Source organism: Crocuta crocuta, unplaced genomic scaffold (genome assembly GCF_008692635.1).
Source record: "Crocuta crocuta isolate KB4526 unplaced genomic scaffold, BGI_CrCroc_1.0 scaffold270, whole genome shotgun sequence".
NCBI classification, from domain to species: Eukaryota; Metazoa; Chordata; class Mammalia; order Carnivora; family Hyaenidae; genus Crocuta; species Crocuta crocuta.
The window spans coordinates 4,334,985-4,348,703 of record NW_027527569.1 but is presented as its reverse complement, the minus strand read 5'-3'; the positions used below and the strand labels follow the sequence as shown (position 1 = coordinate 4,348,703).

The following is a 13,719-nucleotide window of genomic DNA, read 5'->3' as shown; positions in this document are numbered from 1 at the left end:
CATAAAGTCATCTTTGGAGATTTATTCCACAGGTAGTTTTAGGTCACTGTAAGTAAACAGTGATGACATTGGAGATTTATTTTTCATCATGAGAAATATTAGTGGGTCACTTAGTGCAAAATAACAGAAGGATAGAATGATATATATCCACTGGGCTTTTCAAAAGTGCAACATATTATCACATGTGCTAACTAGAGAGAGACATTTGCCTGAAACTTGCAACAAAAATGCCATTTTTCTAAATTTGATAACAGTTTTTATCTTGGGACATGGGGTGGGCGATTAGGACCTTTACTTTCTGTGCTCAATATGTCTATGATGTTTTAATGTTTTAATAAAGACCACCTGTCACTTTTATAATTAATTAATTATAATAAAATCAATTAATAAACATTGTCCTGCATTATAAATGCTAAGGCAGCCCTTGTTTAAAAACAAGAGAGGGAATTATTGCCCTCTAACGGGACAGCAAGGTGACTATGACAAGCTTGCTCCAGAAACGCTTTATTCTTACAAGTTCCATTTGGTTTCTCATTCTATGACCCATTACTTAATGAGCCACTTTAGTCGGCCTTTCCCCAGGGCTCGCTCACAACTAGTCCTAAATAATGTCAGTCCTTTTGCAGGAGTAGGTGTTATTTTCTGGGCCTCTCTCACCAAAAGGCAACATAAAAATTAACAATCTTCAGATCTGGGGGATTCAGAGTCTCATTTCAGGCAGAGAATATATGTGTCACACACATATGCTTTTGGAACTTTCTGTCTTATAAGAAGATTTTGACATCATAACAAAAGAACTCAGTATACTTCTAAATGTTTACTTCCTTTTCTCTAAGAACAATTCTTAAGGGCTTAGGGATAATATTGCTTCTTGCAGCAAGATGAGGTCTGCTTTTTGTACAAGTATAAAGCTGTGTTTTCAGCATCCCCTCTTTCATTTCAAATATTTCACATGTTACCAGGTAACTAACTAAGTCAGTTACACTGTATATTCCACACAGGGCAGATCTATAATTCAGCCTGCCCATTTAGTATTAAAACTGACTCCTAAATTTGCAGTGTTAGGGACTTGCATAGGAATAGCATTCCGTGATAGGAAATACAGACAATGTGACGTTCAGGTGTTCTCTGGGTTTAAAGGGGATGTTAACTTTAGGCATTAACAACTATGTGTTTTATAGCAAATGCCTAAGTGTCTGGAAATGTCCATGGAGCTTCTTGCTTTGGTTTATTACATAATTCCTCTCTCTAACATGTCTTATTTCATACCTTAGGAGTTCGTGATGATTGTCGTCTTTGGTTTGGAGTTCATCATTCGAATCTGGTCTGCAGGTTGCTGTTGTCGGTATAGAGGATGGCAAGGAAGACTGAGATTTGCCCGAAAGCCCTTCTGTGTTATAGGTGAATATCAAAGTCCTAGATGTGGATTTACAACACTGCATCTTTTTTTTTTCTTTATTGCAACATTGAATATTAAAAGATAACATTCATGGAACATTTACCATGGGCCAGGCACATTCTTTTAAAAGTGTTGACTCATTTAATCCTCACTATAACACTATGAGGTAAGTGTTTTTATTATCCTCATTTTACAAATGAAGAAACTGAGACAAAGAGAGGTGAAGGAAGTTTCTAGAAGTCATACATGTAGAAAGAAAGTGGTGGAGTTGGGAGTTTGAGCCAAATAGTCTGGCTCTAGAATATCCACTTATATCACATAAAATTACAGTGAAATGTATGGTTCCCCAGTGTTTTCTTGAATTAGGGAAGCATTGATTTCCATATGTATAAAATCCCCTTTTTGCTTTACAATATGAGCAATACCCCTTTTATGCCCCTGATCAACTGGAATGGATAGCAGTGTATTAGTCCTGATAAAGCATCTCAATTAGCATATCTCAAGGATGACTACAAGTATGGCTTACTTTGTATATAGGTACCTTTAGACCTGAGAAAGTATTTTACCCTCTTAAATTTGAGTCCCTGACAATGCAGTCCCTGAACAAACACCACTTCTTTGCAGCTTTCTAGCTCTTGTGGTTTCAGAGGGATTCCATACCTGGTACCAGCCTGAAATTATACATTTTAATGAAGACCCCATAGAGCAGTATGTACTTAAGATCTGGCAATAATAATATATTTAAAAGTATACCATAAAATTGAAAACTTCCTCAATTATATCTCAATTTTCAAATTTTAAGTAAATTGCCTAGATCATAGCCCTTTATCCCTAAATATTTTGGTGTGGGTTTCCTAAGAATAAGCATATTCTTTTACATAACCTTCCATAAGTTGAACATGAATACAATACTTTACCTAATCTGCTGATTGTATTCCAGTTTTATTAATTGACCTAATTATGTCCTTTTATAGCATGCTTTCCTCTCCAGTGCTGGATCCAGTCTATGATAACACACTGCACTTAGCTGTCCTGTCTTTCTAGTGTCCTTTCATCCAGAATAGTGCCTCAGCCATTCTCTGTCTTGTAGAACATTGACACTTTTGAGGAATATAGCTTATTTTTAAAAAATAGAATGTTCTTCCTTTGGGGGGTGAAAAAACCCTAGATATAAAACCTGTTATTGTTGTTGTTGTTTAAAAGCAACATTTGGTTTTCTTGCTCTTTTTTCCTTCCCACTTCTTTGGCAGCCATTCAAATCCAAATACTAAAAGTTCTTGGTGAGGCTTACTTACTTCAACTACTTCCCATCTGAGGAAGTAGGATTTTATTTAAAAGCTCATTTAAACGATCTTCTTCATCACACCATTTTTCCATTTTATTTGAGGTTTCAGGAATCATTGATTAATCTTATTAGTCTCCTCCTTTCCCACTATTCCCTTCAGTAATGGGAGAATGGACTTACGAAGGTCTTGGAGAAAGTGTCTGCTCATCCCTGGGCACTGTTAAGAAGAATCCTTTCTTCCAGCCTTGCTGTATAGATGAAGCACTGTCCTGGGTATGGGAGAAAAGGTGGGCTGCCCATACGCTCTCTGCCACTGAGTTAATTTCAGAGTATGCTTGTTTTGCTGTTCATTTAAACAAAATTTATGGAAATTCAGTTATATGTGAAGCACTGGAATTACAGTAGTGAATCCAGTAAAATGTTAAATGAAACCTGATTTGGCTTTTACTAATACAATCTATTTGTCCAGCTGCCTGTCTTCTGCAAAAATCGGCTTTACTCTGTTTTGGAAGCCATTCTGCTAAGATGTGGAGGAAAGTAGGTAGAAACTACTCAGACCCAAGGCATATCAGTGAAGGCATTTGATTTTTCTCTCCAGAGACTTTTCTCTTTTTCAATTCTCTGCTCCAGAAACATCACGAAGGACTTTAACTTGATGTGAAACTATTGCACAAGTACTTTCTGTCCTATAAGGGGCCCAAACAAAACAATTCACAAGGCAGATGGTTGGCCAAGATTCACTCAGCTTCTACAGGATGAGGTCGGTTCATGGATGACTGAAGGAATGTTCCATTCCAGATTTTAAAACCAATTAAAACTTGGCTTTGTTCCAATTCCAGAGGCAATGCCAATGTATTTCTGGCCTCCAAGCTAAAAAGAAAGTTCTTTCCCAGATGCCTGCTGCCTTTTGATAGCTGTTTTCAGCTTTGGATACCTCAGAATTCTTAGTCCTTTAATCTGTCTCTTCCTGTCTCAAATCCTTGTGGTCTTGATAGAATATCTTTAAAAAAAAAAAAAAAAAGACTATGTGATTCTAAAAATGAGGTTAGGATATCTGTAATCTTAGTCACCTTTGGGCCTATCATGGCCCAGCTGAATTGATGTAATAGTGGAGCATGTTCAAATAAGGGTCTTCCTGAAGGCACCTTCCTGTGGCAGGTGACTGTAGAAACTCATTCTAGGCCTGTTTAATAGGTGCATAAAAATGATTGATATCACTGATAAAATGATAAAGAGCATGTAACTATAATTCCCTTGTTCAGCCTAATTTACCATGGGAGGAAGGAAGGAAGGAAGGAAGGAAGGAAGGAAGGAAGGAAGGAAGGAAGGAAGGAAGAAAGAAAGAAAGAAAGAAAGAAAGAAAGAAAGAAAGAAAAAGAGTCTCTCATTTGTGAAAACTATTCCTGTCAAGGATCCATGTATTTGTAAGATTTGATTACTCTGCATGCTAAATACATTCCCAGATGTTTTCAGCAATTTTGAGCATTCCAGAAAAGGATATAGAAAAAAACTGTGGTAGCCTAACTATGCCTCCAAAATGGGAAATCCTTTCTGTAGGCACATCAGTGTTCTTTCCAGTTGGAAACAGACTGAAGCTACTGCAATGGTCAGCTAGTGGGCCTCATATAGTATTGAGTCCAAGAGATCAACTGATAATATTTGGACACAAGTTGCTAAAGTCCCCAAGGGCTAATTCCCAAAGACTGGAACTTCCCCCTCCTGAACTGCCTACCCTCTCCAGCCCGGGATTCGAGGCAGAATGAGGAGCATTTTAAATTACAAAGTCATCATCTACTTGTGTTTGGATGACATATTTTAAACAACTATAACCAAAGGGGAGAGAAAGTTTATTCAATTTGTTTCAATTAGGTGCTTTCTTTCATTATTATATTGATTTATGTCTGCTTGGTTTGGGGAGTTTGCTTTAGCAAAATTTTATCTTGAATTACAAAATTATTCCTTATAACTGTGTGTTCAATTTACGTCTCTCTTCTAAGACTCTTTTGAAATAAAATGTCTACGTCTATAGGCAATAATCAGTGCATTACCAATTTGGAGAGTCAAGTATATTTTGGGATAACTACCCCAAACTGCCTTTCACTTATCTGGACTGGCTGCTTTATGACTTCTCTGCATTCAAACACCAATCAGTGGCCTCAGTACTAAGAATTGTGAAATAACCTTAAAGACTGATTTTGTAGTCATTCTTTTTTTTTTTTTCACTTTCATTAATGACCTCCCTGAAAATTGCAAATAGTACCAAAGGCTGGTACTTAGATCACAATAATGAGCCTGATGTGTCAGGAAGCCAACAAATTACTTCTAACAGTGGCTTTTTTGGATTCCCTGGTGGCTCTTTCTAAAGACAGATATAACAGAACCATATTTCATGGTCTTGCAGTGTGTCTCAGGGAAGCAGAAAATACCAGCCTGCTATTAATCTTGGATCTGTATTTGATGCTAAATATAAGTTGATTTCTTCTTGCTATTTTAACAATTTTCCTTCAGTGTAATATTTCCACAAGAGGACAAAAGAAGCAAACCACAGCACAGATGTTTCCCCCATGAATTGAGCATATATGTTTTTGACATGAGATAACACTCAGGAAAATGTCAACAAGTGCAAAGGAGAAAAATATAACTAGTTTCTTCTTTGGCTAAAACCAAATTGAAGCCCAAATCAACCACACAGTCAAGGCCACTCTAATATATGTGTGCATTCATCTTATTAAATGGCAACATAAGCTGCTAATGTGTTCAAAAGTTATCAGGGACTCCCAGAACTGCCACTTGCCTCTAAACTGAAGATTTGAAACATCATTTTTCTATTTCCCTGCCTTCCCCATCATTTATTGTAAGAGACATGCTCTTGAATTGCATCATTTTCTTTATCTTCCAATCTTTCCTTTCCTTTAGGAAAAATTCTGTTCTCTCAGATTATTTTCTGTCAGTCATTTACTCTTCTGCTACTACCCTTTACTTCTAAGAATTCAAACTCCTTTAGTGCATATAGACTTTTTCCATATGATTGGTTAGAGGGACCATCTGAGGACAATTAAACCTGTTGGATTAATTGATCACAGAATACTAAAGTTATTTCAATCCTTTTGTCTGATAGATTATATTTACTGAGACTTGTTATATCCTAGGTACTGCTCTAAGCATTCTAGAAATATTATCTTATTTAATTCTACATGGGTATAATAATATTCTATTTCATAAATGAGGAAGTAAGACCAGGCTTAAGAAACTTGTCCAATGTTAGAAAGATGGTAGGTGAAAGAACCAAGATTCACCCAACTTCATGTTCAACCATTCAGTTGAATTCCAACACTACCTGGAGATAGCATACACACCAAAGGTGACAGACTAGTGCCACAAGAGAATTCCCCACCCCCAGCTTCAGATACCAGGCCATACATACACTTTTGCCAGGCTGACAACACATTTGGGGGTTCCCATAACCCTTCCCTGCTCAGGTTGGATAATTCACTAGAATGACTCCCAGAATTCAGGAAAATGCTTTGCTTACTATTATCAGTTTATTATAAAAGATACATTCAGGAACAGCCAGGTGGAAGAGATGCATAGGGTGAGGTACTGGGGGCAAGGGAATAGCTAACATGGAGCTCCCATGACCCCTCCAGGCATGCCACCCTCCCAACACCTCGGTGTGTTCACCAGTATAGAAGCTCTCTGAACCCCATGGTTTAGAGATTTTCATGGAGATTTCATTACATAGACATAATTAATTAAATAATTGGCTATTGATCATTGAATTCAATCTCTAGGCTCTGTTCCCTTCCCAGATGTCTGGAGGATAGGGCTAAAAATTCCAACTCTCTAATCATGCCTTGGTCTTTCTGGTAACCAGGCTTCATTTTGAATTTATCTAGGGACCCCCAGGTACCAGTCATCCAATTAGCATAAAAAGACACTTATTATTGCAGAGATCCCAAGGGTTTTAGGAGTCATGTTCCAGGAAACAAAGATAATGAGTATCTATTTCTCATCGAATCACACTACCCAACTGTAAGAAAATTGCCCTTATTTAAGTTTATTAATGTCTTTATATCAAACTCTTTTAAGTTTATTTCTTTATTTTGAGGGGGTTACAGAGAGAAAGGGAGAGAGAGAATCCCATGCAGGCTCCATGCTGTCAGTACAGAGCCCAACATGGGGCTCAAACCCACAAACCGTGAGATCTTGGCCTGAGCAGAAATCAAGAGTCAGATGCTTAACCAACTGAGTCACCACGTGCCCCTAAAATTAAATTTAATTGAAACTTGTCCATTGTTATCAACTTACAGACAAAGAATATGATACTTTGATGTTCATCATTAGTAATCCAAGATCTTTGAATGAGAATCCTGGCTTTACGAAACCACATTAATTGCAGTATTGGCCTTATATATCAGCCTTATTATATCAACTAAATCTGCTTATCTATTGAAGCTTTCTAACCTAAAAGGGAAATGGGGCTCTAAAATAGACTTACTTGGCTTGTATAAGATTGCATACTTTATTAAGCAATGTTATCATAAAGTTCTCTGGGTATTTCATAATTAGAGATATCTCCAGAGTAAGTGATATTTCTTCCAGAAATGCCTTCTAATGTTTGTTAATGTTAGTAGACTATTGAGAGACTTGTCTAAACAGATAATTGTTGACTTAGTACACAAATTTGAACTTAAAAAAGTAGCTTGATTACCTCATATGACTTAACCATATGGAGAATGCCCTTAGTTGGAAATGAATAACTACTGAGAGCTTTTCCTCTACAGTCAGGAATAAGACTGGCATATCCACTCTCACCATGATTATTTAACATAATACTGGAAGTCTTAGCATCAGCAATCAGACAACAAAAAAAGAAATAAAAGGCATCCAAACTGGCAAGGATTAAGTCAAACTTTCACTTTTTGCAGACCACATGATACTCTATGTAAAATCCCCAAAAACTCCACCAAAAAATTGCTAGAACTAATACATGAATTCAGCAAAGTTACAGGATGTAAAATCAATGTGCAGAAATCTGTTGCATTTCTGTATACCAGTAATGAAGCAGCAGAAAAAGAAATCAAGGAATCAAACCCACTTGTAATTGCACCAAAAACAATAAGATAACTAGGAATAAACCTAACCAAAGAGGTAAAAGATCTGTACACTGAAAAGCAGAACACTTATGAAAGAAATTGAAGAGGACACAAAGAAATGGCAAAACATTCCATGCTCATGGATCGGAAGAACAATCATTGTTAAAATGTCTACACTACCCAAAGCAATCTACACCTTTAATGCAATCCCTATCAAAATATCACCAGCATTTTTCACCGAGCTAGAACAAAGAATCCTAAAATTTGTATGGAACCACAAAAAAAAAAAAAAACCCTGAATAGCCAAAGCAATTGTGAAAAAGAAGGCAAAGCTGGAGACATCATGATTCTGGATTTCCAACTGGATTACAAAGCTGTACTGATCAAGACAGCATGGCGCTGGCACAAGAACAGACACATTGATCAATGGAAGAGAATAGAGAACACAGAAATGGACCCACAAATATATGGCCAGCTAATGTTTGACAAAGTGGGAAAGAATATCCAGTGGAAAAAAGACAGTCTCTTCAACAAATGGTGCTGGGAAAACTGGACAGCAACATGCAAAAGAATGGCACCTGGACCACTTTCTTACACCACACAGAAAAGTAAACTCAAAAAAGATGAAGGACTTAAATGTGAGACAGAAAACCATCAAAATTCTAGAGAACACAGGCAGCAATCTCTTTGACCTTGGTGAGAGCAACTTCTTACTAAACATGTCACCAAAGGCAAGGGAAACATAAGCAAATATGAACTATTGGGACTTCATCAAGACAAAAAATTTCTGCGCAGTGAAAGAAAAAATCAACAAAACTAAAAAGCAGCCTGTGGAATGGGAGAAGATACCTGCAAATGACATATCTGATAAAGGGTTAGTATCCAAAACCTATAAAGAACTTACCAAACTCAACACCCAAAAAACAAATAATTCAATTAATAAATGGGCAGAAGACATAAATAGACACTTTTCCAAAGGCATCTAGATGGCTAACATACATATGAAAAGATGCTCAACATCATACATCATCAGGGAAATGCAAATCAAAGCCGTGATGAAATACCATCTCATACCTGTCAGAATGGCTAAAACTAACAACACAAGAAAAAACAGGTGTTGGTGAGGTTGTGGAAAAAGGGGAACCGTCTTGCACTATTGGTGGGGATGCAATGCAAACTGGTGTGGCCACTCCGAGAATACTATGGAGGTTCCTCAAAAAGATAAAAATAGAACTACCCTATGATCCAGAAATTGAATTACTAGGTATTAACCAAAGGATTAAAAATATACAAATTTGAAGGGGTATCTGCACTCCAATGTTTATAGCAGCATATCAACAATAGCCAAACTATGGAAAGAGCCCAAATATCTATCAACTGATGAATGGATAAAGAAGATGTGTATTATGTGTGTGTGTGTGTGTGTGTATAATGGAATATTACTCAGAAAGACTGAAATCTTGCCATTGGCAACAACGTGGATGGAGCTAGAGTGTACTACCCTAAGAAAAAAAAAGTCAGAGAAAAATAAATATGATTTCACTCATATGTGGAATTTAAGAAACAAAACAGATAAACATATGGGAAGACAGGGGTAAAGAGAGAGGGAAACAAACCATAAGACACTCTTAACAAAAGAAAACACGCTGAGGGTTTATTGAGGGATATGGGTAGGGGATGGGCTAGATGGGTGATGGGTATTAAGGAAGGCACTAGTTATGATGAGCACTGAGTACTTTATTTAAGAGATGAATCATTGAATTCTAGTCTGGAAACCAATATTGCACTTTATGTTAACTAACTAAAATTTAAATAAACTTTTTTAATTAAAAAAATTTAAATATTATTTCCCAAACTTTGTATAAATTTCACTGGAGCACTATGGTAGATTATACTAAAATTACATACTATCAAATGTTATGTAAGAAAATTCATTCACAGAGCACTTATTGTGTCCCAAGCATGATCTTTGGTGCACAAGGCACAAAGATGAATAAAACATAGTCCCTGCCTGTGAAAGTATGGTCTCCTTTGTCCTTAGAAAAAGGTAGAACTGGTAGGAGGGAGACTAATTATGCTGATACAGAGCAAAAGTGATGGAGATAGACATTGTCATGGTAGGAAGGATATAGAATATCATGATTGCTTATATGGGACAGAGAAGCAAAAGATACCAAGGTTTTGAGCTTAGTGTTTAAACGAACATTTATGCAACACCTACCATGTCCAAGCATGGTTCTCTATGCTGGGGAGGCTATGTCACATCAAATGGCCAAAGGCCTCCCTATAGAGCAATATTCCAGTGGATGGAGAAAAAATAATATGCAAACATATTTTTGAAAAACAAGATAGTGTCAACTAGAGATAATTGCAATGAAAAAAATAAAACAGAGAGATAAGGGGCTTCTTTGGACTAGGTGGCCCAAAAGAGTCTTTCTAAGGAATGGACACTCAAGTTAACCTGAATATTAAAAAAGGAGTGATTCATGAGATTTAAGCACAGATTTTTCCAAGCCAGGGAATAATAATGGCAGTATTCTTGTGACCCAACAGTTTATATAAGGAAGAGACATGAGATCATTGTGTCTGGAGTTCAGTGAGCATTGGGAGAGGAGTAGGAAATGAAGGAGGGACAGTCACACCCTGAGGACCTGAGTAGGCCCCCTGAGATGGGCCCCTAGCAAGCATCCAGTAGCTTGCTAACAGGCCTAATGGTGAATATTAGGTTTAAAAAAAAAAAGAAAAGAAAAGAATTTGATCAGGCAATGAAAAGTATGACTGTGTGTGTATATATACACACACACATATATAAGCCTCAGGGTTTCAGTCATCTGTAACTGTTTGAACTTGTTATTGGCAATATACAAATTATTACTTATTCAGAAGAATATAAATCTATTCCCTCTGACTTTTCCATGTATCTATACATATCTATCATTGGAAACATTAAATTTCAAAATTAAAAGAAAATATGTGATCTTCTATGGGCAACTAGAATTAGGAGAACATCATGGAAAGTCTTTTATGGCCCCACTGGTTAACTATCACCAATAAGTGGTTCCCAAGGGCCTGCTTCCCAAAGGACTCCACTGCAATCTCTTAGCTGTGATGGTTGTAATGCAAATTTATTTCATTAAAAATTATTTATTTCCTTTGGGACACTGTCCCTTTTTGCCTTGAGATGTTATCTAAAGACTTATGATCAACAAGAAGCATTAAACTATCACTATGGGGTAAATTTTCAAAGTGGTGCTTGAAATTTGCCAGTATGAGTCTCATTAACTTCAGAGGAGGTCCTGCAGTTAAAACCACTGCACGTGGCTTTAAAAATGTTCTACAGTATATCTTTGTGGTGCTGCTTTTTTTTTTTTAATAAATACCACAGAGCAGCTCAGTGCACAGCTGATTGCAGTATTTAAGAACGTGGATAATGTACTGTGCAGTAGGAGGCTTTTAAAATTAGATTTTGAAGCTTTATTCCTATTAAGAGTCACAACAACAATATAAAGGCATCTTTAATTCTTCAAAGAGTACCTTTCTATAAAGGAATTTGGAGCTCAATTAGAATATAGAGCTCATAAAGCAGCACCATGTTCCTCTGAGATATTGTTTATCTCCCTCCATAGATAGAAAAAATTGAGGCTTCGGGAAGTGGGGGTGCTTTGTGCTCAGCCCTAAGTTAGCAGTGAAGCTAGGAATAGAATGCCAGCCTCCCCATAGCTCACTGCTCTAAAGCACTGCCTCTTGCAAGAGTCACATTTAATTACAGTATAATCCATTTAATCTACACATGGAAGAATAATGAAGGAGCAGAAAAAATGAATTCATTAACAGGTTGGTGAGAGACCAGTTATATAGATTATCAACTTTCTTTTCGGGATCCAAATTTTCATCATGTTCTAGTTGGTATCTGATGCTGTGACAGATGATCCTAATTCTACTGGCCACAATTAACAAAGGACTAATTGCTTTTTCTTACATTGAAACAAAAGTAAGGGTTCCACTTGAAAAGTCTGCAGAACAATCTTTTTTGTCAGAAATAAAACATAAGGACTGTTGTTAAATAAGAGAGAAAATCATGCATAATTCCCCTCTGCGCTCCTTCTGGGTTAAAAGAAAGAACCATATTGAGTTAAATGCACAACTTACAGCCATCCTTGAAACAAAAGATGAGTGATGTTTTGCTTTATTTTGTACTTTTGTTTATTTTTTCCACTAATTCACTGTGGCTGTGTCCATGCTAGCCCATCCATTCTCTATTTCCTACATGCACATTAGAAAAGAGACAATAGTTTTAGAGCTATATTTAGATAAGAAACCTTCCTTTAAAGGGAAAAATAAACAGGAAATTAGGAATTGGTACCTGGTGTTACATGAACAGGAATAAATTTTCATGGTTTAAGTTGTAATCATGCTTATAGACTATCTCATATAGTTCATAATGATTTTATTGAAGTTGGAAGAGATTATGATCCCTATTTTATATCCTTTTTACATACCAAAAAACTGAAACTTAGAATAAGGGCCTTATCAAGGGTAACACAGCATATAAGCAAGAGGAAAAAAAAAGGAAGGAAGGAATTTACTCATATCAAATTCTGACTTCTTTCTACAACACATTTTCTCCCTACACAACCCACATGTGGCATAGGAACAATAAATAAACTATGTGATGAGGTCTGATTCCCACCTCCAAATCTCCCCACACCCTACAGGAGACATTTACTAATATGAAGTCTAAAAGAAAAGAGATGTTAGTGTCATAAAAAGGTGCAGTTCCTTCTCTCAACAGTCATCTTCCTAAAATCTGGGCTTTTTTTCCAACTTTTTATTTTGAAATAACTTTAGACTTCCTTAGAAATTGCAAAAATAGCACAGAGAGTTTCCATGTCTCCCTAAACCCTTTACCCAGCTCCCCACAATGATAACATCTTATATAGGTGTAGTGCAATGATCAAAACCAAGAAGTTGATGTTGCTATATATTATGAACTAAACTGCAGGCCTATGCTTATTTACCAGTAATGCTCTTGAGATCTATCCAAATCATTGTGTGTATCAATAGTTCATTTCTTTTTCTTGTTGAATGGTATTCGATGACATGGGTGCACCACATTTTGTCCATTTTCCTGTTAAAGACCATTTAGATTGTTTGTAGATTTGGGCTATTATGAATAAAGCTGCTATGAATGTTCATGTAGAAGTTTTTGTATGAATGTAAGTTTTTACTTCTCTAGGGTAAACACCCAGTAGTAAGATTACAGGGTCATATGGTAAGTGTATGTTTAACTTTATCAGAAACATCCAAACTGTTTTCCAGAGGATGGTCGTTCCTTTTAAAATACAGAAATGCCTAGGCTGCTTCATGGCAGTAAATTACATCGAGGCTGACTTAAATGACATTTTTCATTTTCATAGAAAATGTATGTTTCTGCTTTCTCTGTTTTTCTATAAAAATTATTTAAATAAGCAGAAGTTTCTGAAATTCATATTTAACCACTTGGATCAAGAAACAAATGAAAATAGAGCCTATTAAGGGGGAGTTCTTCATGCTTGACAAATGAACATAAATTTGATGTTTACATAGATGAAGTGTTGAGAGAGCAATTAATGTAAAAAGCCAATGCTGTACAAATTCCTGAAGCACCATTATTTAAATCCAACTGTATGCTGCAGAAAGTCCACATCCCAGTAAACTTTGTTGAGACCAATAATAATGATGTTTACCTGCTAAAGGATGCATATAATCAAATGACAGTCTCGAAGGATGATTCCCACAGAATAAATGTTTAAAATTGCCACCAAGGCCCAATGGTGCTTTATAATAAGTTGGAGCCCTTATTTATGGTCCTAAGGTGATGTAAAAAGAGGTCATTTGTCCTCCCTAATCCCAAACCTTTCCAAAATCCCTCTGTTCTTAAAACTGTTCCCTAAGACTGC

The 13,719-nt window shown here is 36.4% G+C and overlaps 1 protein-coding gene across 1 annotated transcript in view; it reads left to right on the top strand.

The window, feature by feature from the left end:
* Window positions 1-13,719, top strand: part of KCNQ5 (potassium voltage-gated channel subfamily Q member 5) — a 180,462-nt gene that overhangs the window by 32,751 nt on the left and 133,992 nt on the right. The window contains exon 2 of the mRNA XM_077770354.1: window positions 1,275-1,401. Within this exon, the coding sequence (XP_077626480.1) occupies window positions 1,284-1,401 (118 nt within the window). The 5' untranslated portion in view covers window positions 1,275-1,283. The remainder of the gene's footprint in view (window positions 1-1,274; window positions 1,402-13,719) is intronic.